General features: G+C 47.7%; 2 protein-coding genes across 7 annotated transcripts; one reads left to right on the top strand and one right to left on the bottom strand.

Moving 5' to 3' along the window:
* The first annotated feature begins 125 nt into the window (after window positions 1-125).
* Window positions 126-12,173, top strand: LOC113224696 (zinc finger protein 789). Of its 4 annotated transcripts, none has more exons than XR_003309326.1 (4): window positions 126-621; window positions 3,502-3,628; window positions 8,286-8,400; window positions 11,052-11,176. XR_003309326.1 is itself a non-coding variant. In XM_026453801.2 (4 exons), exons 1-4 carry the CDS (start codon window positions 394-396, stop codon window positions 12,062-12,064), a joined length of 1,482 nt encoding a protein of 493 aa, XP_026309586.1. In that variant the 5' UTR covers window positions 132-393; the 3' UTR covers window positions 12,065-12,173. The 4 variants fall into 4 exon arrangements, 2 of the variants coding, with proteins under 2 accessions (XP_026309586.1, XP_026309587.1); XR_003309325.1 differs by lacking the exon at window positions 11,052-11,176 and adding an exon at window positions 8,578-9,094; XM_026453801.2 differs by lacking the exon at window positions 8,286-8,400 and adding an exon at window positions 8,578-8,691 and having other exon boundaries at window positions 132-621; window positions 11,052-12,173.
* LOC113219485 (zinc finger protein 394) lies at window positions 11,095-24,252 on the bottom strand. Of its 3 annotated transcripts, none has more exons than XM_026453799.1 (3): window positions 23,536-24,252; window positions 22,618-22,744; window positions 11,095-11,539 (listed from the first exon to the last, which is right to left on the bottom strand). In XM_026453799.1, the coding sequence occupies exons 1-3, from the start codon at window positions 23,989-23,991 to the stop codon at window positions 11,517-11,519; spliced, it is 606 nt and encodes a 201-aa protein (XP_026309584.1). In that variant the 5' UTR covers window positions 23,992-24,252; the 3' UTR covers window positions 11,095-11,516. The 3 variants fall into 3 exon arrangements, with proteins under 3 accessions (XP_026309584.1, XP_026309585.1, XP_026309583.1); XM_026453798.1 differs by lacking the exon at window positions 11,095-11,539 and adding an exon at window positions 17,654-19,036; XM_026453800.1 differs by lacking the exons at window positions 11,095-11,539; window positions 22,618-22,744 and adding an exon at window positions 17,647-19,036.
* Between the last annotated feature and the right edge of the window lie 377 nt (window positions 24,253-24,629).

Below are 24,629 nucleotides of genomic sequence, written 5' to 3'. Positions count from 1 at the left end.
GGCTCACTGCAAGCTCCGCCTCCCAGGTTCAAGCGATTCTCCTGCCTTAGCCTCCCGAGTAGCTGGGACTACAGACACATGCCACCACGCCCAGCTAATTTTTTGTATTTTAGTAGAGACGCGGTTTTACCATGTTGCCCAGCATGGTCTCCATCTCCCGACCTCATGATCCACCTGCCTCGGCCTCCCAAAGTGTTGGGATTACAGGCGTGAGCCACCGCACCTGGCCACAGAGCTATTTTTATATGTGGTCTATCTGCTGTCCCTTTGTATATGAGTTGCTGAGGATGACATGTTCTAGGGAGAACGGGAGGGCAGGGCTGCAGTTTCCCTTGGAGAGAGCTTGGGAAATTGCTCTAGCCTCAGAAATTCATAGACTTACTGTAGTGGCTCATGTATTTCATCACATGTTCCAACACCAAACACAGGGACTTTGTATTAAGCTTTGTCTGTGGGCCCCATTGGTATTCCTGGTCCCAGATCTGCCAAGCAAGAGAGCTTCAAATTAGGGCTGGCCTTACTATCTTTTTTTTTCTTCTCCAGCTCAGCCTGACGCCCAGGATCCCACCCCTTGTCAAAGACCAGGCCGTGGAAGCCATGTTCCCACCAGCCAGGGGGAAGGTGAGCTGTGCCTCCCGCTCTGCTTCATCAGCATAGTCACTGCCACCAGCAGCTCCTTCCTCAGGTTGAGCCCTCTTGATCAATGTGGGGAGTTTTCCTTGTTAGACAGTGCGATGTAGAGAGCTTAGCCTCTGGAGTCACATGGGCTCCCTTCAGCAACTTACATAAACACTCTGGCTCCAGTTTTCTTTTCTATAAATTGGGTCAATGAGAGTGCCTATCACAGCAAGTTGTGAAGATTCAATGGCAAATGCCCTGTGAAGTCCTTTGCATAGTATCTGGTTACAGTTTAGCACTGTATTAAGTTGTCACTCTTATTACTGTAGTAGTTGCCCATTGTTTCTGTTCATGAGCATTATCGTGCCTCTACTGCTGTACACTCCAGGCGCTGTCTTCTGTGCTGGGAAATCAACGCTTATCTGTAGGAGATTACAGCCTGATTAGACAGATAGATGTGTAAGGAACTTCTCATAATAAATTCTGAACTATTCCTATGAAAGGGTATAGTGGAAGGTCAGTTATTGAATTTGTAGCATTATGGAGGGTGATTAGAAGAGACTGAGTTGTTTTGTCTTTTTTTGAGACAGCGTCTCACTCTGTCACCCAAGCTGGAATGCAGTGGCATGATCATGGCTCATGGCACTCTTGACCTTCCCAGGCTGAGGTGATCCTCCCACCTCAGCCTCCCAAGTAACTAGAACCACAGGTACATGCCACCACGCCTGGTTAATTTTTGTATTTTTTATAGACAGGGTTTCACCATGTTGCCCAGGTTGTTCTTGAACTCCTGGCTCAGGCCATCCACCAGCCTCGGCCTCCCAAAGTGCTGGGATTCCAGGCATGAGCCACTGTGCCCAGCTTAGAAGAGACTGAGTGTGAAAGAAAGTAGGGGCCGAGCCTGGTGGCTCATGCCTGGAATCCCAGCACTTTGGGAGGCTGAGGCGGGTGGATCACCTGAGGTCAGGAGTTTGAGACCTGCCTGGCCAACATATAGTGAAACCCCGTCTCTACTGAAAATATAAAAATTAGCTGGGTGTAGTGGTACATGCCTATAATCCCACCTACTTGGGAAGCTGGGGCAGGAGAATTGCTTGAACCCAGGAGGTGGAGGTTGCAGTGAGCTGAGATCGAGCCATTACACTCCAGCCTGGGCAACAAGAGCAAAACTCTGTTTCAAAAAAAAAAAAAAAAACCAAACAAACAAAAGAAATGGAACTTTTAAGCAACATTTGGGGCCCACCTGTCAACGTACAGGTCCTAGCTGTTGATGGGGTTCTTAGAAACTGCAACTTTAAGGGAAACTGTATATCAAAACCATTTTTTTTCCCCATCAGTGTTACAGTGAAACAAAGTTATTCCAAGACCTGCTGCTGTACATACTTTTGGTAAAAATCAGTTTCCAAGAACCTATTGCGGATGTTAAGAGAGGAGTTACCTTGCCGCGGTGACTCTGGGAGATGAAGCCATTTTATTCCCATGCTTGTTAACCTTGTGCAGGTGCGGGAATGCAGGTGGCTGAGTAGGTCAGATTGAGGACATTGCAGCACAGCTCTGGTAAAAGAGTGACATTCTGGATGATGGTGAGAAAGGGCCTGCAACCATAGCAGTGGAACTCAGGTTTGATAGGCAGGAAAGAAAGTCCGTATAATTTGGGAGGTTCTGGTGTCTGCCCGCGGAGGGGAGCTACGTGAAGCTTCTCAGGATGGGGGTGGGCATTTCCTGTTACTGACCACTTACAGGACAGCGAACATTTGCTGTTTCCCTGCACACGTCCCCGCTGAACCCACGCAGTGTCTTGTGAGAGCAGGGAGCGTGTAGACAGCCACTGGGCCCCTCTGCGCCGAGGGCTGCAGTGATGTGGGAGTGAGAGTGTGGCAGCTTCGGTGCTCAGCCCACTGGAGGGGGACAGTCACTTGCAGAGGTCATGTCCCCTGTGCCCACTGTGCCGTGTCCACTGTTGCCCCCTCTGGATATGCTACCCAGGCGTCTGTGCCTTGGTCTGTACCTTTTATATTCTCCAGCAGCGGGCTCCCCTGGTCTCCGGCATCTGCTTGGCTTGTGGCAATGGGATGAAGAGGGTTGGAGGACGGGGAACAGGGTTCCAGAGGTCTGGGGGAAACTGAGGTTGGGTTTCTCTTCCCACGGCTCCCTCCCCACCAGGCTGTGGGATGGGTGTGGTGCATCCTCTTCGGCCCCAGCTGCAGTCTTGCTCCCCTTCCACTAGCCTTCTGGGCTCCAGCACCCCTCCCCACCTTACCCCTTCAGACCTAGCAGGCCCTGATTCCCCAGGGTGGCCAGCACCTGTGAGCTTCCACATTTCTTGTTCATGTTCGTTGAGACTATTCATCCCTTTGTCAATAGTCTGCACATTAACCAATCCCCCAGTGACCTCATCTCTTTCGTCAGGAAGCTGGGGCAGAAGCAATAGGTTATTTTTATAGAGCAGGGGTCAGCACACTACCCTCGACCTCTTGGTAAAGTTTCCCTGAAACACAGCTGTGCCCATTCGCTTACTTGTCCATGGCTGCTTTTGAGTCCAACACAAAAGCTGTTACTCAAATTGTTGATTTGCTGTTCCTCAAATCAACAGCAGATTTGAGGAACTGGAACAGAGACCAGAGGGCCTGAAAAGCCTAAAATATTTACCATCTGGCCCTTTAGAGATTAAGTATGTTGACCCCATGGTATGGAAGCCAGCACATGGGTTGCTGGCCTGAGGGCCATCAGGCCTGAAAGGAGCCCTAAGTCTATTCCTTATGAATTGGGTGCCCTTGGCCTACATACTTTACCTCCCAAACTTCGGTTTCCTCACCTGTGGAATAATCATTGCGCGTAAGTTATTGTAAGAATTGCAGTTACCTTTATCAGCTACTTTTCCAGGAGCTGCTCTCGTTTGAGGATGTGGCGATGTACTTCACCAGAGAGGAGTGGGGCCACCTCGACTGGGGTCAGAAGGACCTCTACCGAGATGTGATGCTGGAGAACTACAGGAACATGGTCTTGCTGGGTAGGACATGGCTTGAAGATTGAGCTTTGTCTGTGTTCTGAGTGTCTGTGCAAGCCCTTAGTCCCTTATCTGCAATTCCAGAATCAGAAAAAGTGCTGAAAATGGAAAGTTTTTTTCATAACTTGTGTGGCTACAAGCCCTGACCAGACATCACCACAGTGAAACCTGACTTCATCCCATAGGAAACCATTTATTGTCTTTATTTTTCCAAGTTGGTGTGCATATCTGTATACCCAACTTCAGAAATAACAGTGTAGGCCGGGTGTGGTGGCTCACGCCTGTAATCCCAGCACTTTGGGATTCTGAGGCAGGTGGATCACCTGAGGTCAGTAGTTCGATACCAGCCTGGCCAATATGGTAAAACCCATCTCTACTTAAGATACGAAAATTAGCTGGTTGTGGTGGTGCACGCTTGTAGTCCCAGTTACTTGGGAGGCTGAGGCAGGAGAATCGCTTGAACCTGGGAGGGAGAGGTTGCATTGAGCCGAGATCATGCCGGTGCATTCCAGCCTGGGCGACAGAGTGAGACTCATCCCAAAACTAAACAACAACAAAAATAACAGTGTGTTTGAGGGCACCACTCCAAACCCCACTGGGGATGATATGTTATGTAAAATATTTACACCAGGTCACCTTTCTGAAATTGGTAAAATTCTGACTCCTGAAACACATCTGGTCCTAAGAGTTTCACATAAGGGACTGGGGACAGTGAATAGTCGTGTTGTGTTAGGGCTCAGACAGAGACACTTCGTGCATTCTTCACTCTCACCCCATGTTCCTCATCTGTAAGACCTCCAGGAGTTGAGAATTATGGTAGATTGACATTCCGAAGGCTCACTTCTTATGCTCTTGAAAGTCTTTTTCTTTCTTTTCTCTGGAAATGGGTAACTTCTTGGTGTGTAGCATTAGTGGGTGCTCAGGAAATGATTTTAAACCAACTTCATTTCTGAACCTTCACTGCTTCCATCTTTTCAGGAGCCTACCCTGTCCTATTCCACTGTAGTCTCCTACTGTGGGAATTGCCTTGCTAAATGGTTTTCTTTCTGGGGCCACATGTTTAACCCCTGCACTGACACTCTTAGCACAGAGTCTTGACCACCTCTTGTGGGATCGTCCACCCACCTCTGGATTTCTATAATTTTAATTTTTCCTTTAAAAGCATTACAAGGCTAGGTGCGGTGGCTCATGCCTGTAATCCCAGCATTTTGGGAGGCCAAGACGGGCGGATGATGATGTCAGGAGATCGAGACCATCCTGGCTAATACGGTGAAACCCCGTCTTTACTAAAAATACAAAAAATTAGCCGGGCATGGTGGCGGGCGCCTGTAGTCCCAGCTACTCGGGAGGCTGAGGCAGGAGAATGGTGTGAACCTGGGAGGCAGAGCTTGCAGTGAGCCAAGATCATGCCACTGAACTCCAGCCTGGGCGACAGAGCAAGACTCTGTCTCAAAAAAAAAAAAAAAGGCATTACAAGAGCATACATAAGTACATGGAAGGCATAGAAAAGGAGGAGGGGAAGAGTAAAGTGTTCATGAGTAACACTGTTAATATTTTGGAAGATTTCCTTCCAGTCTTTTTTTCCTATGCCTTTACAAAAGTAGCTGAACGTAGTCTATGTGTAATCCTGTAATCTGTTTTAAACTTAACATTATTGTATCAGTGTTTCCCCACAGAATCAGTAAACGAGCATAATATAATTCCATTGTATGATCCATGATACTATTTCATTGTTTTCCCATGTGGGGACATTCAGCTTGGCTTTGTTTTTGTTCGTTGGTTTGCTTGTGTATTTATAATGTTTGAATAGATGTTTCTTTTTTTTTTTTTTTTGTTGAGGCGGAGTCTCGCTCTGTCGCCCGGGCTGGAGTACTGTGGCCAGATCTCAGCTCACTGCAAGCTCTGCCTCCCGGGTTCACGCCATTCTCCTGCCTCAGCCTCCCGAGTAGCTGGGACTACAGGCGCCCGCCACCTCACCCGGCTAGTTTTTTGTATTTTTTAGTAGAGACGGGGTTTCACCGTGTGTTAGCCAGAATGGTCTCGATCTCCTGACCTCGTGATCCGCCCGTCTCGGCCTCCCAAAGTGCTGGGATTACAGGCTTGAGCCACCGCACCCGGCCTGAATAGATGTTTCTAAGTATAAATCTTTATATGAATTTTTGATCATTTCCCAAGATACTTTCCCAAAATCAGAATTTTGAAGTTAAATGAGATAGCACTTTAATCTTTATTGATTACTGAATGATTCTTCAACAAAATTTGTACTGCTTTGCATATCCAATAGTAACATTTGAGAGTGCGTCTTTTTTTTTTTTTTTTTTTTGTCTGAGACGGAGTTTCGCTATTGTTGCCCAGGCTGGAGTGCAACGGCACGATCTTGACTCACCGCATCCTCCACCTCCCAGGTTCAAGTAATTCTCCTGCCTCAGACTCCCTAGTAGCTGAGATTACAGGCATGTGCCACCATGAATGGCTAATTTTGTATTTTTAGTAGAGACAGGGTTTCTCCATGTTGGTCAGGCAGATCTCGAACTCCCAACCTAAGGTGATCCACCTGCCTCGGCCTCCCAAAGTGCTGGGATTACAGGCGTGAGCCACCGTGCCCAGCCTTTTTTTTTTTTTGAGACAGAGTTTCACTACTGTTGCCCCTGTGGGAGTACAATGCTGCGATCTCTGCTCACCACACCTCCGCCTCCCGGGTTCAAGTGATGCTCCTGCCTCAGCCTCCTGAGTAGCTGGGATTATAGGCATGCCCCACCACACCTGGCTAATTTTGTATTTTTAGTAGAGATGGGGTTTCTCCATGTTGGTCAGGCTGGTCTCGAACTCCCGACCTCAGGTGATCCGCCCACCTCAGCCTCCCAAAGTGCTGGTATTACAGGCGTGAGCCACCATGCCTGGCTGAGAGTGCTTTTTTACTAAATCCCTGCCCTCTTTTATGGATTTTACTAGTTCTAAAAATAATTTTGATCACAGAAATTTTGGAAAATACATCAGTACATAGAGTAGATAATAAAAATCACCTGCAGACCTACCTTCCAGAAATAACTCTTGTTATTAACATTTCGGTTTACTTTTCCCCAGTCCGTCTTTGTCTATTACAGGGCAAGGATCCCTTATCCAAAATGCTGGTGACCAAAAGTGTCTGGATTTCGGATTTTTTTTGGATTTGGAGTACTCACATATATGTAATAAGATAATTTGAGGACCTGACCCAAGTATAAACAGGAAATTCACTTATGTTTCATATACACCTTAGACACATATCTTAAAGGTCCTTTTATCTTTCCCTGGAGAAGGCTGAATTAACTGTGTGTTGTGCACCTGTGTTTTGACTGCCACTGGTCACGTGAGGTCAGGTGTGGCGGTCTCCACTTCTGTCAGGTTAGTACTTAAAAAGTTTCAGATTTGGGAGCATTTTGGATTAGGGATGCTCAAACTGTATTAATTACACACACGTACATAACACACACACTACATAGTTTTTTAAAACAAAATTTGGGGCCAGGCATGGTGGCTCAAGCCTGTAATCCCAGCACTTTGGGAGGGAGGCTGAGGCATGCAGATCACCTGAGGTCGGGAGTTCGAGACCAACCTGAGCAACATGGAGAAACCCTGTCTCTACTAAAAACACAAAATTAGCCGGGCATGGTGGCACATGCCTGTAATCCCAACTATTCCGGAGGCTGAGGCAGGAGAATTGCTTGAACCCGGGAGGCAGAGGTTGTGGTGAGCTGAGATTGTGCCATTGCACTCCAGCCTGGGCAACAATATCAAAGCTCCGTCTCAGAAAAAAAAAATTTGGATCATGCTATATGTGAGTTTTGTATTCTGCTTTAAAATATATAGGCAGCATTTTTCTATTTTAATAAATAGTTGGGATGGGCGTGGTGGCTCATGCTTGTAATCCCAGCTCTTTGGGAGGCCGAGGCAGGCAGATCACTTGAGTTCAGGAGTTCGAGACCAGCTTGGCCAAAATGGTGAAATCTCATACCTACTAAAAATGCAAAAATTAGCTGGGCATGGTGGCCACGTGCCTGTAATTCCAGCTACTTGGGAGGCTGAGGCAGGAGAATCACTTGAACCTGGGAGGCGGAGGTAGCAGTGAACTGAGATGGCACAAGTGCACTCCAGCCTGGGTGATGAGAGTGAAACTCTGTCTCAAAAAAAAAAAAAAAAAAAAAAAACAAAACTTAGCCAGGTGGGGGCGACAGAGCACAGACTCCGTCTCAAAATAAATAAATAAATTTATAAATAAATAAACACATAGTTGGGTAAGTACAGTGGCTCAAGCCTGTAATCCCAGCACTTTGGGAGGCCGAGGCGGGTGGATCACCTGAGGTCAGGAGTTTGAGACCAGCCTGGTCAACATGGTGAAACCTGTCTCTACTAAAAATACAAAAATTAGCTGGGCACGGTGGTGGGTGCCTGTAGTTCCAGCTGCTTGGGAGCTGAAGCAGTGTAATTACTTGATCCTGGGAGACAGAGGTTTCAGTGAGCCGAGATTGTCACTCCAGCCTGGGTTACAGAGCAAGACTCCATCTCAAAAATAAAAAAAATAAACAATTGAATACAAGGATTTTTAATATCTGCCTAATACTTATGCCTTCACTGCATTAATGTGCTACGCTTGATTTAATTGTTCCCTTTTGATATTCAGTTTATTTCCAGTTTGACGCTGCAATCCCACTGTGCTGAACGTCTCTGGCACATTCATCTTGGTTGCAATTGTACTTTAGGCTATATTTCTAAGAGTGAAATGACCACAGCCAAAGGTATGAACATTGTTCAGGCTTTCAATAAAGACTGCCAGATATTTACAAAGATTGTGCCAATCTCTATTCTCACCAGCCCTTCTGATTATTGTCCTTATCTCTGCCTGCCACTGAGCCCCCGGGCCATGTCTCTGTAACTCACTAACGGCCACATCCCATTTACTTCCCCGTGAGTAGGATTTCAGTTTCCCAAACCTGAGGTGATCTGTCAGCTGGAGAACTGGGACGAGCAGTGGATCCTGGATCTACCGAGAGCTGGGAGTAGGAAGGCTTCCGGTAGTGCTTGCCCAGGTGGGTGAGGAAGAGACCCAGGCGAGTGGAATCAGGAAGAGGAAGGGAAGGCACGTTAGTGAAGCCCCTTCTGTGTGCCAGACGCAGAGCCAGGTGCTGGGCATCTATTATCCCACTTCTTCATCGCTGCTGCCCTGTGAGGTGGGAGGAAGATCGGCATCCCCACTTCCCAGATGAAGAGACTAAGATTAAGAAATCTTGGCCGGGCGTGATGGCTCACGCCTGTTATCCTAGCACTTTGGGAGGCCAAGTCGGGTGGAATACCTGAGGCCCGGAGTTAACCAGCCTGGCCAACGTGGTGAAACCGCGTCTTTACTGAAAATACAAAATTTAGCCAGGCGTAGTGGTATGTGCCTGTAATCCCAGCTACCTGGGAGGCTGAGGCAGGAGAATTGCCAGAACCTGGGAGGCAGAGGCTGCAGTGAGCCGAGATCGCGCCACTGAACTCCAGCCTGAGTGACAGAGCAAGACTCTGTCTCAAAAAAAAAAAAAAAAACAACTCACACAGGCCTGGTATGGGGGCTCACACCGGTAATCCCAGCACTTTGGGAAGTAGAGGCAGGAGGATCACTTGAGCCCAGGCGTTCAGGATCAGCCTGGGCAACATGGTGAAAACCCATCTCTACAAAAATACAAATTTAAGCGGGGTGTGGTGGCGCATGCGTGTAGTCCCAGCTAATCAGGAGGCTGAGGTGCAAGGACCGCTTGAGGCTGGGAGGCAGAGGTTGCAGTGAGCTGAGATTACATGACTGTACTCCAGCCTGGGTGACAGAGCAAGACTCTCAAAAAAGAACTCACAGTTGGGAGGTGGACAGTGGGGTTTGACTTCAAGTCTAGAACATTCATCCTCTCTCTCCTGCAGGAAAAAGCGCTGCTCGGACACAGCTGCTCTAGTGTTTTCTAAGTAACAGCTCTCAGGGCATCCTAGATGCCCCTTGATTCCACCCTCATTACTTGTCCTCTCTCTGTGCTGCCTCTTGTTCCCTTGCTTTGTTTTGTTTCCATATTACTCCCGTATTTCCTGACATATCTGCATTTTTCTACTTACTGTGTCCTGATGCAGCTCCTCCTGTTTTTCACATCCAAGGTTTCTCCATGGCACTACTGATATTTTGGGCTGATGAATTCTCTGGGGGCGGGATGGGGGCATGTCCTGTGCATTTTAGGATGTTAAGTAGCAGCCCTGGCCTGCACCCACTAGATGCCATTTGAACCTCCCCAGGTGTGACAACCAGAAATGTCTCCAGACATCGTCTGAACCTTGCTCACCCCTAGTTGAGACCCATTGCTCTAGTCAGTTGGTTTTTGTCCCTATTTCCCTCTGGTTCCTTTTCTGTTCTATCCTACACTTGGTCCATTTTTAAGCAGATGTTTCACCTAGAGTTATTAAAAACTTGTATCTAGGCCGGGTACAGTGGCTCACACCTGTAATCCCAGCACTTTTGGAGACCGAGATGGGCAGATCACTTGAGGCCAGGAGTTTGAGACCCACCTGGCCAACATGGGGAAACCCCATCTCTAATAAAAATAAAAAAATTAGCCGGGCGTGGTGGTGCGTGCCTGTAATCCCAGCTACTCGGGAGGCTGAGGCAGGAGAATCTCTTGAACCCAGGAAGTGGAGGTTGCAATGAGTTGAGATCATGCCACTGCACTCCGGCCTAGGCATGTCTCAAACAAAAAGCATGTATCTTGAAGCATAACATGCTACCTCTTTGACATTTATTTGGTACCACTCAGTGCCAAACTTACTAGAGTAAGTTGTTTTTCTGATAATGGTGATGGGCTCTGCTCTCACATTCTCTGGCATACACACTCCTGTGCATTTTTAGTGAGTTTGTTGGTGCCGAGAGCTCTTTTTGTTATGACAGTGAAGAGTCCAGTGAAATTCAGAATTTTGGGCTGGGTGCAGTGGTTCACGCCTGTAATCCCAGCACTTTGGGAGGCTGAGGCAGGTGGATCACCTGAGGTCAGGAGTTTGAGACCAGCCTGACCAACATGGTGAAACCCCATCTCTACTAATACAAAAATTAGCTGAGTATGGTGGGCTGGCATCTGTAATCCCAGCTACTCGGGAGGCTGAGGCCGGGGAATAATTTGAACCTGGGAAGTGGAGGTTGCAGTGAGTTGAGATTGCGCCACTGCACTCTAGCCTGGGCGACAGAGCGAGACTCCGTCTCAAAAAAAAAGAAAAGAAAAGAAAAGAAAAATTCAGAATTTTGGCCTCTTGAGTCTGACAATGTAAACAAGAGATCACTTTTTAGCTTCATTTGATTGTCCTAGAGCCCTAACAGTTGGCTTCTCTTCCTTTTTTTCTTCTGCAATGGATAGGTCATTTACATCTTTTCTTGTTATTTGGCTAGGTTCTGAAGCCAGACACAAGATGAAAAAGCTAACTCCAAAACAGAAGTTTTCTGAAGATTTAGAGTCATATAAGGTATCAGTGGTAATGCAGGAATCGGCTGAGAAACTTTCAGAAAAGTTACATAAGTGTAAAGAATTTGTGGACAGTTGCAGGCTTACTTTCCCTACTAGTGGCGATGAATACAGCAGGGGCTTCCTTCAAAACCTTAACCTTATTCAAGATGAGAATGTGCAAACCAGGTGGAAGCAGGGCAGATATGATGAGGATGACAAACCCCTCAATCAAAGATCTTTTCTTTTGGGGCACGAGCAAATTCTCACAAGAGCAAAGTCTTACGAATGCAGTGAATGTGGAAAAGTCATTAGGCGTAAGGCATGGTTTGATCAACATCAAAGAATTCATTTCTTAGAGAATCCCTTTGAATGTAAGGTATGTGGGCAAGCCTTCAGACAGCGGTCAGCTCTTACGGTCCACAAACAGTGTCACCTGCAAAACAAGCCATACAGATGTCATGACTGTGGAAAGTGTTTTCGGCAGCTCGCGTATCTTGTTGAACATAAGAGGATTCATACCAAAGAAAAACCCTATAAATGTAGCGAATGTGAAAAAACCTTTAGTCAGAATTCAACCCTTATTCGACATCAGGTGATCCACAGTGGAGAAAAACGCCATAAATGCCTTGAGTGTGGAAAAGCCTTTGGCCGGCATTCAACCCTTCTATGTCATCAACAGATACACAGCAAACCGAACACCCATAAATGCAGTGAATGTGGACAGTCCTTTGGTCGGAATGTGGATCTCATTCAGCATCAAAGAATCCATACAAAGGAGGAATTCTTTCAATGTGGAGAATGTGGGAAAACGTTTAGTTTTAAGAGGAATCTTTTTCGACATCAGGTCATTCACACCGGAAGCCAACCCTACCAATGTGTCATATGTGGAAAATCTTTCAAGTGGCACACAAGCTTTATTAAGCACCAGGGCACTCACAAAGGACAGATATCCACGTGATATTAACTGGAAGGCAGTCACTGAAGGACTAGAACTTAACCTCTACTTCAAGTGTGTATCACATGATTGTTTTCATGAAAAGCAATAAATGTAACAGAGGGTTTTTCTATGGGGGCCCTCTTTTTGTGGCCAATCTGCTGCCCTAGTGAAGAAACACTTCAAAGGAAATGTTAGCCTGGGCAACATAGTGAGATCCCGTCTCTACAAAAAACAAAAAAGCCAGGTGTGGTGGCTCACACCTCCAGTCCCAGCTACTGAGAAGGCTGAGGTGGGAGGATCGCTTTAGCCCAGGAGTTCAAGGCTGCAGTGAGCCATGATGTGTCACTGTACTCCAGCCTGGGTGACAGAGCGAGGCTGTCTCGAGAAAAGTTTACTAGGCTGTTGTGTTCACTCTTTTGCACCCTCTATGCCCTCATCCCCTCCAGCCTTGTTAAGGCAGAAGGGAGCCACAGAAGCTTTGCCCTGTGGTCACCAGGCTGGGGACCATTGAATGGGTTGTGAATAATTGAAGGACTGAAGAATGGGCCAGGTGCGGTGGCTCACGCCTGTAATCCCAGCACTTTGGGAGGCTGAGAATGGAGAATCACTTGAGGTCAAGAGTTCAAGACCAGCCTAGCCAACATGGAGAAATCCCGTCTCTACTGAAAATAGAAAAATTAGCTGGCCATGGTGGCATGTGCCTGTAGTTCCAACTACTTGGGAGGCTGAGGCAGGAGAGTTGCTTGGACCTGGGAGGCAGAGGTTGCAGTCAGCTGAGAACACACCACTGCACTCCAGCCTGGACAACAGAGTGAGACTCCATCTCAAAAAAAAAAAAAAAAAGATTGAAGAATGCCTTTCCTGTATTATATACAACTATGACCTGCTAATGTACAGACTTAAAAAAACAACAACAAAAAAAACTAAGGGCTACTCACTAGTAACTAGTGAGGTATGAAGAACTGCTAAAAGTTGCCTATAATCAGGCCAGGCGTGGTGGCTCACACCTGTAATCCCAGCACTTTGGGAGACCAAAGCAGGTGGATCATGAGGTCAAGAGTTCAAGACCAGCCTAGCCAAGATGGTGAAACCCCATCTCTAATAAAAATACAAAAATTAGCCAGGCACAGTGGCAGGCACCTATAATCCCAGCTACTTGGGAGGCTGAGGCAGGAGAATCACTTGAACCCGGGAGGCGGAAGTTGCAGTGACCCGATATTGCGTCACTGCACTCTAGCCTGGGAGACAGAACAAGACTCCGTCTCAAAAAAAAACAGTTGCCTGTAATCTAAAATGAATGTGTTAGTAGATTCCGGAAAGAGCTAAAAGTCAGTATTTGTAATAGGTGCTGTGGGCCCTGCCGAAGTCCCTCTGGCCTTACTTACACCTTCTGTGGGCGTCATCTGACTGTGTCTGCACCTTGTGGCCTGCGGGCAAAAAGGACATCCTGGGAGCAGCTGTCAACCAATCATTGATGGGCATTTGATAAACACCAAATTCTGTATCTCCCCATGTGTGGAAAACTCTGAAGCATGTGTTTTAGTTTCCAGAGGTTCCCCAGGAATTGCACACAGGCACTCACCATGGTAGCTCCCTCATTGGGTGACTTCCCTTCTCTGTCTTCCACCTTCCCTAACGGTGTTGCAACCTCTCCCCAACAAATAAACTCCTTGTATTCAAAAAGTGTCAATTATGGTCTCTGAGGAGCCATATCCCTTCTGTTTTCACAGTTATTCTAAGCACATTTTGACATTCAGTTTAAATAGGTTGAGCTGAGTGTATTCTCCCTAGAGCTCAACAATATAAGAGATCCACTTAAATTATTTTGATATCCCAAACATCATCCTATGTCTGTATTAAATATTGATCTAATTTGCCGGGCGTGGTGGTGGATGCCTGTAATTCCAGCTACTTGGGAGGCTGAGACAGGAGAATCGCTTGAACCGGGGCGGTGGAGGTTGCTGTGAGCCAAGATCGCACCACTGCATTCTAGCCTGGGTGACAGAGTGAGACCCTGTGTCAAAAAAAAAAAAAAAAACTGCTCTCAGGCCAGGTGCAGTGGGTCACACCTGTGATTCCCCAACACTTTGGGATGCTAAGGCGGATGGATCACTTCAATCCAGGAGTTTGAGACCAGCCTGGCCAACATGGCAAAACCTCATCTTTTTTTTTTTTGAGATGGAGTCTCGTTCTGTCGCCCAGGCTGGAGTGCAGTGGTGTGATCTCGGCTCACTGCAACCTCTGCCTCCTGGGTTCAAGCGATTCTCCTGCTTCAGCCTCCCGAGTAGCTGGGACAACAGGCACCCGTCACCATGCCCAGCTAATTTTTGTATTTTCAGTAGAGATGGGGTTTCACCATGTTGGCCAGGCTATTCTTGAACACCTGACCTCGTGATCTGCCAGCCTCAGCCTACCAGTGTTGGACTTACAGGCGTGAGCTACTGCACCCAGTCTCTCTTATACTTTTAAAGTACAAAAATTAGCTGGGTGTGGTGGTTGTGTGCCTGTAGTCTCAGCTGCGTGGGAGGCTGAGGTGGAAGGATCGCTTAAACCCAGGAAGTTGAGGCTGCAAGTGAGCTGAGATCATGCTACTGCACTCCAGACTGGGCGACAAAGTGAGACCTTGTTTTTTTTTTTAATTAATTTCTTTAAAAAAAGATAGTTTGTATTTACAATTTTCTCCAATGACCAGGCATTCAGGCACTTGTCACTCAGATTAATCCTCATGTATAAAGAAGGTACAAACAGGAGAGAACTGTAATTCACTGAGTATTCATATCCAAAATGCAGCCATCCTGAGATGGCTTCAGACTTAGAGGGAGGTGTAGATGGTGTCCAGGCCAGACACCCTTCAGTTTCCAGACAGTTCCTAGAGCAAGAGAAGCCACCATTACCTACACCCAGACTAGACCCAGGGTTCTGCCCTGTGTTTTTCAGAGGCCGGTAGTGCCCTGACTGCTGCTTCCTGATGATATTCTTTCAAGCAGAGGCCTCTATTACATGTGCCCCAGCTCACCTGCATCGGGAGAGAGTGGTCTCCTGACCATGATGGTGGGAGCCCTTAGTGGAACTGAGCAGACACCCCCTTCCCTTCATTTTCACAGGACCTGGAAAGGACAAGCACACTTGCTCTACTGGAGATGATTTTTAGGTTCTATTTTATTCATTTCTGCATGAAATACTCAAAATTTGTATAAGCCTTGTGATATCATGATAAATATATATTTGGTCTTCATCCTCAGTGACTAGCAGAGAGCTCCCACAACCTTGGAGAATTCCTGAGGGATAAGGGTGCCAAAAGCATCTTTTAATATTTGGTCTTTTGATGCTTGTTCCTGACATGGAGCTACTAAACCCACTGGAATTTCCTTAGTGATGCATGTCTTTGTTCTAATAAAGGCAACTCTTGGATTCCCGATGGGTTCAACTTGGGGGCTGGTCACCGGAAAGACCAAAGCATGATTAGCAACTTGGAAGCCAAGGCGGGTGGATCACGGTCAGGAGATAAGAGACTATCTTGGCCAACATGGTGAAACCCTGTCTCTACTACACTACAAAAAGTTAGCTGGACATGGTGGCGAGTGCCTGTAATCCCAGCTACTCGGGAGGCTGAGGCAGGAGAATGGCGTGAACCTGGGAGGCAGAGCTTGCAGTGAGCTGAGATCCGGCCACTGCACTCCAGCCTGGACGACAGAGAGAGAGACTGTCTCAAAAAAAAATAAAAAAAAGAAGGCGGCGGCTGGGCGCGGTGGCTCAAGCCTGTAATCCCAGTACTTTGGGAGGCCGAGACGGGCGGATCATGAGGTCAGGAGATTGAGACCATCCTGGCTAACACGGTAAAACCCCGTCTCTACTGAAAAATACAAAAAATTAGCCGGGTGTGGTGGTGGGTGCCTGTAGTCCCAGCTACGTGGAACGCTGAGGCAGGAGAATGGTGTGAACCCAGGAGGCAGAGCTTGCAGTGAGCCAAGATCTCGCCACTGCACTCCAGCCTGGGCGACAGTGCGAGACTCTGTCTCAAAAAAAAAAAAAAAAAATTGGAACTTCCAGTTCAAGGAGAATTGCTTGAACCCAGGAGGTGGAGGTTGCAGTGAGCGAAGATCATGCCACTGTACTCCAGCCTGGGCCACAGAAGTAGACTGTCTTAAAAAAAAAAAAAAAAGAAATCCACTTTGGGAGACAAGGCAGGCGGATCCCCTGAGGTCAGGAGTTTGAGACCAGCCTGGCCAACACGGTGAAATCTCGTCTCTACTAAAAATACAAAAATTAACTGGGTGCAGTGGCAGGTGCCTGTAATCCCAGTTACTCGGGAGGCTGAGGCAGGAGAATCGCTTGAACCTGGGAGGTGGAGGTTGCAGTGAGCCAATATCATGCCACTGCACTCCAGCCTGGGTGACAGAGCAAGAATCCGTCTCAAAAAAAAAAAAAAAGAAAAAAGAAATCAGTAAGTCAAAAAACTGAACTCCTAGGCCCCTAGAATGGGAAAGAGGGACTATGCAAAATTAGGTTTTCTGCAAAGTGAAAAATAAGAGTGCTTCTTGTGAGCACGGAGCTTTACCAGGTCTTCTGGGGATTATGAAGTCGTGGAAACCCTCTCTACCGTCTAAGGACAAAGGCAAATTTTAAATGACTAAAATACATTCTTAGAGAAGTATTAATAACTGTAGTGAGCAAGACTTGGTTCAAAAGCGAATAAAGAGGCCGGGCGTGGTGGCTCATGCGTGTAATCCCAGCACTTTGGAAGGCTGAGGCGGGCAGATTGCCTGAGCTCAGGAGTTCACTAGCAGCCTAGGCAACATGGTGAAACCCCATCTCTACTAAAATACAAAAAATTGGCCGGGCGTGGCATGGTGCACCTGCAGTCCCAGGTACTTGGAAGGCTGAGGCAGGTGAAGTGCGTGAACCCAGGAGGTGGAAGTTGCAGTGAGCTGAGATCATGCCACTGTACTCCAGCCTGGGTGACAGAGCAAGACTCCATCTCAAAAAAAAAAAACAAACAAACAAACAAAAAAAAAACAAAGTAAATAAAGGTAGGCTGGGTGTGGTGGCTCGTGTCTGTAATTCCAGCACTTTGGGAGGCTGAGGCAGGAGGATTCCTTGAGCCTAGGAGGTTTAGACCAGCCTGGGCAACATAGCAAGACCCTATTAAAAAAAAAAACAAAAAACAGCTGGGTGTGGTGGTGTGCCTGTGGTCCTAGCTACTCAGGAGGTTAAGACAAGAGGATCACTTGAGCCCAGGCTGAGGCCACAGTGAGCCATGATTGCACCACTGAGCTCCAGCCGGGGGGATACGATGAGACCCAATCTCAGAAATAAACACATAAATAAAGGTCGAACGCAGATGACAAGGACAGAACCCTGTTACATGTTGGCCTCACTCTTATCATCAGAAGTCTCTTACCCGGCACCAGCTCACATTTCAGAAGGCCCCTTACTTCCTCATTCCTCACTCACTGAAACTATCAGTCTGTAATGAGGCTCAGGACAGACTGAACCTATCTTGTAGGAGATCCTCAAGGAAGATCCATAATTGACTGATATACTCCAAATGGCAAGGAATGTGGTTCTGGACAGGAAAAGAAACAGGCCAAGTCACACAGAAACATATCAAAATGATAGCACTTTATTTATTTCTTTTTTGAGATGGAGTCTTGTTCTGTTGCCCAGGCTGGAGTGCAGTGGCATGATCTCAGCTCACTGCAACCTCCGCCTGCTGGGTTCAAGTGATTCTCCTGCCTCAGCCTCCTGAATAGCTGGGATTACAGGTACACACCACCACACCCAGCTCATTTTTGTATTTTTAGTAGAGATGGGTTTTACCATGTTGGCCAGGCTGGTTTCAAACTCCTGATCTCAAATGATCTGCCTGCCTTGGCCTCCCAAAGTACTGGAATTACAGGCGTGAGCCACCGCGCCCAGCCGACAGCACTTTATTTTGATGAATTCTTTGGTGTCGGATAAGGTGTGTACTTTGTCTAAATCTTTCCCCACATTCGAGACATTTGTAAGGCTTTTCTCCAGTGTGAATTCTCTGGTGTTTAATGAGGGTTGCACTCTGATTGAAGCGTTTCCCACAGACGGAACATCCATATGGCTTCTCCCCAGTGTGGATTCTCTGGTGTTTAAAGAGGTCGGAGCGCTGTTTGAAGCTTTTCTCGCATTCTTCACACTTATAGGGTCTCTCCCCTTTATGTAGTCTCTGATGTCTAAAAAGGTTGGAAATATGACAGATTTCCCCGCATTCCTCACATTTAAAATGTTTGTCTCTACTGTGGGTACTTTGATGACGATTTAGGTGTGAATTCTGCCTGAAGCGCTCCCCACATTTCAGACAGGTGTATGGCTTCTCACCTGTGTGTGTCCTCTGGTGCTTGGTCAGGGCAGCGCTCTGGCTGAAGCTTTTCCCACATTCTTGGCAGCCATAGGGTTTCTCACCTGTGTGGATTCTCTGGTGTCTAAAGAGGTCAGAGCGTTGTTTGAAACTCTTCCCACAGTTACCACATTTATAAGGTCTTTCTTCACGGAGCTGCCTCTGGGTCTCAAAAAGGTTGGAATGATGGAAACTGTCTCCACCGTCAGACTTGTGAGGTTTCAGCACGTGCCACGTCACCATGTGGAAACTCTGCTTGCACTTGTTCCCGTGTTCCTCACCGTCTGTGGGCCTCTCTGCTTTTGGGATGTGCTGACCCAGAACAAGGTTGGAGCGTCTGGCACTGTTGTGCAGCTCATTATTTTTAGACTCTTCCCCTTCTATGGAACCATTCTTGTTGACATCTGAGATGCTGTTGCATTCTTCTGCTTCAGGAGAATTTTCAAGTTTCAGGGGGAAGGGGTTTCTGGACTGCTTTTCCACGTTGTCCTCATGGGTACTGCCACACTTAGACAACAGGGGGCGCTTCCCCTGGATCGTTTCTTGTAGTCGCCCCTGTGGCTCCGCTTCTAAAATTTCCTGCATTGGAATCAACTCTTTGTTCTCAGCTCTGCTTTCCAAACCTGAAACATGAAAATACAAATTCCTGCCATTGCATTTCTGTGTAACACTGAAATAAGCAAGTGCTGGCAGAATGTTAAATCTTCAAATCCCTTTTACTTTTTATTTTAACTAATTAATTTATTTTTTGAGACGGAGTCTTGCTTTGTCACCAGGCTGGAGTGTAGTGGCCTGATCTCAGTTCACTGCAACCTCTGCCTCCTGAGTTCAAGTGATTCTCCTGCCTCAGCCTCCAGAGTAGCTGGGGTTACAGGCATACACCAGCACATCCAGCTAATTTTTATATTTTTAGTAGAGATAGGGTTTCAGCATGTTGGCCAGGATGGTCTCTATCTCTTGACCTCATGATCTGCTTGCCTTGGCCTCCCTATTTATTTATTTTGAGACGCAGTCTCACTCTGTCGCTATTTATTTTGAGACAGAGTCTCATTCTGTTGCCCAGGCTGGAGTACAGTGGCGCGATCTCAACTCACTGCAACCTCTGCCGCCCGGGTTCAAGTGATTCTCCTGCCTCAGCCTCCCAAGTAGCGGGGATTACAGGTGCCAATTTTGCTAGTTTTAGTAGAGACAGGGTTTCACCATCTTGGCCAGGCTGGTCTTGAACTTCTGACCTCGTGATCCACCTGCCTTGGCCTCCCAAAGTTCTGGGATTACAGGCGTGAGCCACAGCACCCAGTTTATATTTTATTTTATCTTATCGTATCTTATTGTATTTTTGAGATGGAGTCTCACTGTGTTGGCCAGGCTGGAGTGCAGTGGCGTGATCTCTGCTCACTGCAACCTCTGCCTCCCACGTTCAAGTGATTCTCCTGCCTCAGCCTCCCGAGTAGCTGGGATTACAGGTGCCCACCATCGTGCCCAGCTAATTTTTTTGTAGTTTTAGTGGAGACAGGGTTTCACCATCTTGGTCAGGATGGTCTCAAACTCCTCTGACCTTGTGATCCACCCACCTTGGCCTTGCAAGGTGTTGCAATTACAGGAGTGAGTCACCGCACCCAGCTATTTTATTTTTTTTGTGATGGAGTTTCACTCATTGCCAAGGCTGGAGTGCAGTGGCATGATCTTTGCTCACTGCAACCTCCACCTCCCAGGTTCAAGCAATTCCCCTGCCTCAGCCTCGAGAGTAGCTGGGATTACAGGCACGTGCCACCACACCCGGCTAACTTTTGTATTTTTAGTAGAGATGGGGTTTTACCATCTTGGTCAGGCTGGTCTCAAACTCCTGACCTCAGGTGATCCACCTGGCCTTGGCCTCCCAAAGTGTTGGGATTACTGGCGTGAGCCACTGAGCCCAGCCTATTTTTTATTTTTTTGAGACAGAGTCTCACTCTGTCACCCAGGTTGGAGTGCAGTGGCATGATCTCGAATCACTGCAACCTCCACCTCCCAGGTTGAAGCGATTCTCCTGCCTCAGCTTTCTGAGTAGCTGGAATTACAGGTGCCTATTAACTGGTGTGGCTAATTTTTGTATTTTTAGTAAAGATGGGGTTTTACCATGTTGGCCAGGCTGGTCTCAAACTCCTGACCTCAAGTGATTCGCCTGCCTCCGCCTCCCAAAGTGCTAGGGTTACATGTGTGAGCCACCTTGGCCTCCCAAAGTTGTGGGATTACAGGTATGAGTCACCACACCTGGCACAAGGGAGCAATTTGAGCAAAGCTCTGAAGCTTTGCTTCCTACAGAGCTAGAGTAGAATATTTCAGGCAGAGCGGTCACATAGCACAAAGACCAGGAGGCAGAGGGGCTTGGCATATTTTGGAGCAGCAAGGCAGTGTGGCCAGAGTGGGTGAGGGGCAGCGGAAGGGATGGGTGGGTAAGCAGGGTACCAGGGCCCCTGCGCATCAGGCATCACAGGCCCGACTAATTTTTTGCATTTCTAGTAGAGACGGCGTTTTACTATGTTGGCCAAGTGGGTTTTGAACTCCTGACCTTGTGATCCACCCGCCTCGACTTCCCAAAGTGCTGAGATTACAGGCGTGAGCTATCATACCTGGCCAAAATGTATTGCTATTTTTTTAATAAAAAAAATTTTTTTAAAAGAGATGGGGTCTCGCTGTGTTGCCCATGCTGGTCTTGAGCTCCTGGCCTCAAGCAAGCCTCCCATCTGGGCCTCCCAAAGTGCTAGAATTACAGGTGAGAATCACTGTGCCCAGCCAACAGCAAATGTTGATGAGAATGTGGAGAAAGAAAAATTCTCAATATTGCTGGTGGTGTATACATTAGTTATGAGCTCTTTGGAGAGTAAGATGAACATACAGTTGTCTCCTCTTCTCTGTGGGGACACATTCCAAGACCCCCAGTGATGCCTGAAATTGTGTATAGTACCAAAGCCTCTCTCTCTATATATATGTTTTTTCTTATACATACATCCCTTTAATCAAGTTTAATTTATAAATTAGGTACATTAAGAGATTAACAGTAACTATCAATTATAACAATATACTTAACTAGGTTTGGTGGCTCACACCTGTAATCCCAGCACTTTGGGAAGCTGAGGCAGGAGGATCACCTGAGGTCAGGAGTTCAAGACCAGTCTGGTCAACATGGTGAAACCCTGTCTCTACTAAAAATACAAAATTAGCTGAGCATGGTGGGGCATGTCTGTAATTCCGGCTACTCAGGAGACAGAGGCAGGAGAATTGCTTGGCTTGGGAGGCAGAGGTTGCAATGAGCTGAGACCACACCACTGTACTCACTCCCCCGGGGCAACGAGACAAAAACTCCATCTCAGGAAAACCCCCAAAACCAAAGACAAAAAATGAAAAACAAATGCTATGCTGTAAGAAGAGTCATGTGAATGTGGTCTCTGTCTTAGAATATCTGGTTGTACTGCGTACTATGGGTAAGTGAAACCACAGAAAGCAAAACCAGGAAGGGGGGACTACGGCCTGTCTCTAGGCATATTCTCTTCAAAAACTCCAACATAGGAACAAATACACAAAAATACCCAAGAATATACAAGAATGTTCGGTGCAATGCTGGAATAGTTAAAACTTAAGACACCTAGATGTCCATCAACAGAAATGGATAGAATTCTGGAGTATCTGGACAGTGAAACAGGTAGAGCTCCACGCATCAACATGAGTAAATCTCAAAAATGTAATGTTGAGTTAAAAAAAAGCCATACAGTAATGATATACAGCGTGGAGCTACGTGTCTATGTAGAGACAATATAAGACATGCATGGAATTCATAAACACAACAGTCAGCTTACTGGCTACCTCTGGAGAAGGATAGAGGGGAAGGGTTTCCAGGAGGCTATGTGGGGGCCTCACCTCCAGCTGTAACATATTTCTCTGGCAATATGGCCAAGTATTAAGATCGGATAAACTTGGGTGGTGGACACAGGGGATGGTCATTATCTATTTTTTTAATAGTTTTCTATATGTATAAAACATTAAAAACGAACCAAAGTAAAAAGCTGAACCTAGCACCCAGCAGTACATAGGCTCCTGCCTGGGTTACAGAAGACACCTGAAGGCTCTCAGCCCAAGTCTGGGAATGGCATAATGGCTCAGGGATGGTAATGGACCAGCCCTTCACAAATCACACACCACAATAAACCAGCAGAGCAACAGCACTCACTAGGGGGAACTGTGCTCCCGGAATCCTTCTGTGCACTCTCTCTGCGGAAGTCCCTCCGTGCTGGGTCCAGGCGCTCCCACTCCTCCCAGGTTAGAGACACAGCCATGTCCTCGAAAGTCGCCATCCCCTGGGAACAACACAAGAGCCCAATTCAGTACCTGCTGTCCCTATACAGCACTACCACTCTTCTTGAGTCTTGTACTGACCAGGGAGTTTGGAGAGATCAGAGATAGAGGCTGACATTCTCTTGTAATCGTGAAAAGCCTTGCTGTGGACTATTTACACTCATTTTGGGGGTAGGTAAGAGCAAAATATTTCTTTAACTTGTATCACTGTGATGTATGGGAATTAAAAGTATACAGGACCGGGCGCGGTGGCTCATACCTGTAATCCCAGCACTTTGGGAGGCCAAGGCGGGCGGATCACCTGAGGTCAGGAGATCGAGACCAGCCTGGCCAACACGGTGAAACCCCATCTCTACTAAAAATACAAAAATTAGCCGGGCGTGGTAGCGGGCGCCTGTAATCCCAGCTACTCGGGAGGATGAGGCAGGAGAATCGCTTAAACCCGGGAGTCAGAGGTTGCAGTGAGGCGAGATCGCGCCACTGCACTCCAGCCTGGGAGACAAGACTGAAACTCTACCTCAAACAACAACAACAACAAAAAAGAAAAAAAAGAAAAAGAAAAAAAAAAGAAGAAAGAAAACCAGTAATCCGTGTTGGCTTTATGCTGAGGTCTATAAAGTCATCTCCTGGATGGATCTGTCACCAGGATCGATGTGGCCTGCGGAAAGGAAGTCCATACACACCCCAGCGTTCACACGAAATGTAATAAGGAAGTAACTTCCGAAACGCAGAGCACCCCATACACGCCTATTTTCCACACTCCCACCTCCAGAATGGGTCTTTCGCTTCTCACCTGAGGTGAGGTTCCATCGAGCGCTCGCTGCAGAGCCCGCACCACGGCCACTGCCTCCTCCCCGTTCTCCGGGCAGTGCTCTCGCACCCAGGCTTGGAGTTCCTCGGGCAGGATGGTGAGGAACTGCTCCAGCACCAGCAGCTCCAGGATCTGCTCCTTGGAGAGCAGCTCAGGCCTCAGCCACCGACGACAGAGTTCTCGAAGCCGGCTCAGCGCCTCTTCCGGTCCAGCCACCTCCTGGTAACGCAGTTGCCTAAAGTGCAGTCGAGAAGTTTCGGGATCTGGCCAAGCCCCTGGATAGCCGAGCTCCCAACTTCCGGGTGAGTCTTCCTCCACTTTCACTGGCAAAAGTCCGTCGCGTTGGGACGGCGCCGCGTCCTTGGACCTCGCAGCCATCACCCAGGGTCCCAACTCGGCGTCACTGCCGCGTCTCTGGGCGGTCAAGCTGGAATTCATCTTTCTCCGGCATGTGCTGCCCTTCCTGGAGTCTTCCTTTCAGGTGAAGAAAGAGCAAACCCAAGGAACTCATCAGCCCTCAAACCCTCCGGTCCCAAACACCGTGCCCCACCACACCAGGCCCCTTTCCCACACTTCTTCCTTTCCTCAGCTTTGCGCCTACAGCTCGCTCAGTCCAGTCACCGAAAACATCCCGTGCCGGAAGTGCGTCACCGACGCCCTGCAGCACCCTTCCGTGCATTTCCGGGGCCTCTCTAGGCGTCTGATGGGGTGAGGTGCATCTCGCTGGTTTATCGTCCGAGCCCCGCCCGACGCGGTGGGTCTTGACGATTTCCTGCAGCCCAGGGAAATACGGGCGTCCCAGCCGGTGGCCGAGCTCCGGCAAGGGCGGGAACCTTCAGGATTAAATAGACAGAGTCTCGCTCTGTCTCCCAGGGTGGACTGTAGTGGCGCGATTTCTGCTCACTGCAACTTCTGTCTCCCGGGTTCAAGCACTTCTCCAGCCTCAGCCTCTCAAGTATCTAGGACTACAGGTGCGCGCGAACACGCCCAGCTTTATTAATTTTTTTGTAGCGACGGGGTTTCACTATATTGCCCAGGTTGGACAAAGTTTTTTGTTTTTTCTTTTTTGAAACGGA

The sequence above is a fragment of the Piliocolobus tephrosceles genome, unplaced genomic scaffold (assembly GCF_002776525.5).
Source record: "Piliocolobus tephrosceles isolate RC106 unplaced genomic scaffold, ASM277652v3 unscaffolded_45806, whole genome shotgun sequence".
NCBI classification, from domain to species: domain Eukaryota; kingdom Metazoa; phylum Chordata; class Mammalia; order Primates; family Cercopithecidae; genus Piliocolobus; species Piliocolobus tephrosceles.
The sequence above is the reverse complement of the archived record's forward strand: the minus strand, read 5'-3'. Positions and strand labels throughout refer to the sequence as shown.

Excerpts from the sequence above, each read along its gene's own strand:
- LOC113224696 (XM_026453801.2), top strand. The coding sequence starts at position 394 with ATGTATTTCATCACATGTTCCAACACCAAACACAGGGACTTTGTATTA. Across the intron at positions 622-3,501 it reads TCCCACCAGCCAGGGGGAAG|GAGCTGCTCTCGTTTGAGGA; the intron begins GTGAGCTGTGCC and ends CTACTTTTCCAG. Across the intron at positions 8,692-11,051 it reads TTCCGGTAGTGCTTGCCCAG|GTTCTGAAGCCAGACACAAG; the intron begins GTGGGTGAGGAA and ends TTATTTGGCTAG.
- LOC113219485 (XM_026453798.1), bottom strand. The coding sequence starts at position 23,991 with ATGAATTCCAGCTTGACCGCCCAGAGACGCGGCAGTGACGCCGAGTTG. Across the intron at positions 22,745-23,535 it reads TCGATGGAACCTCACCTCAG|GGGATGGCGACTTTCGAGGA; the intron begins GTGAGAAGCGAA and ends TGTTGTTCCCAG. Across the intron at positions 19,037-22,617 it reads CGGGAGCACAGTTCCCCCTA|GTTTGGAAAGCAGAGCTGAG; the intron begins GTGAGTGCTGTT and ends TTCATGTTTCAG.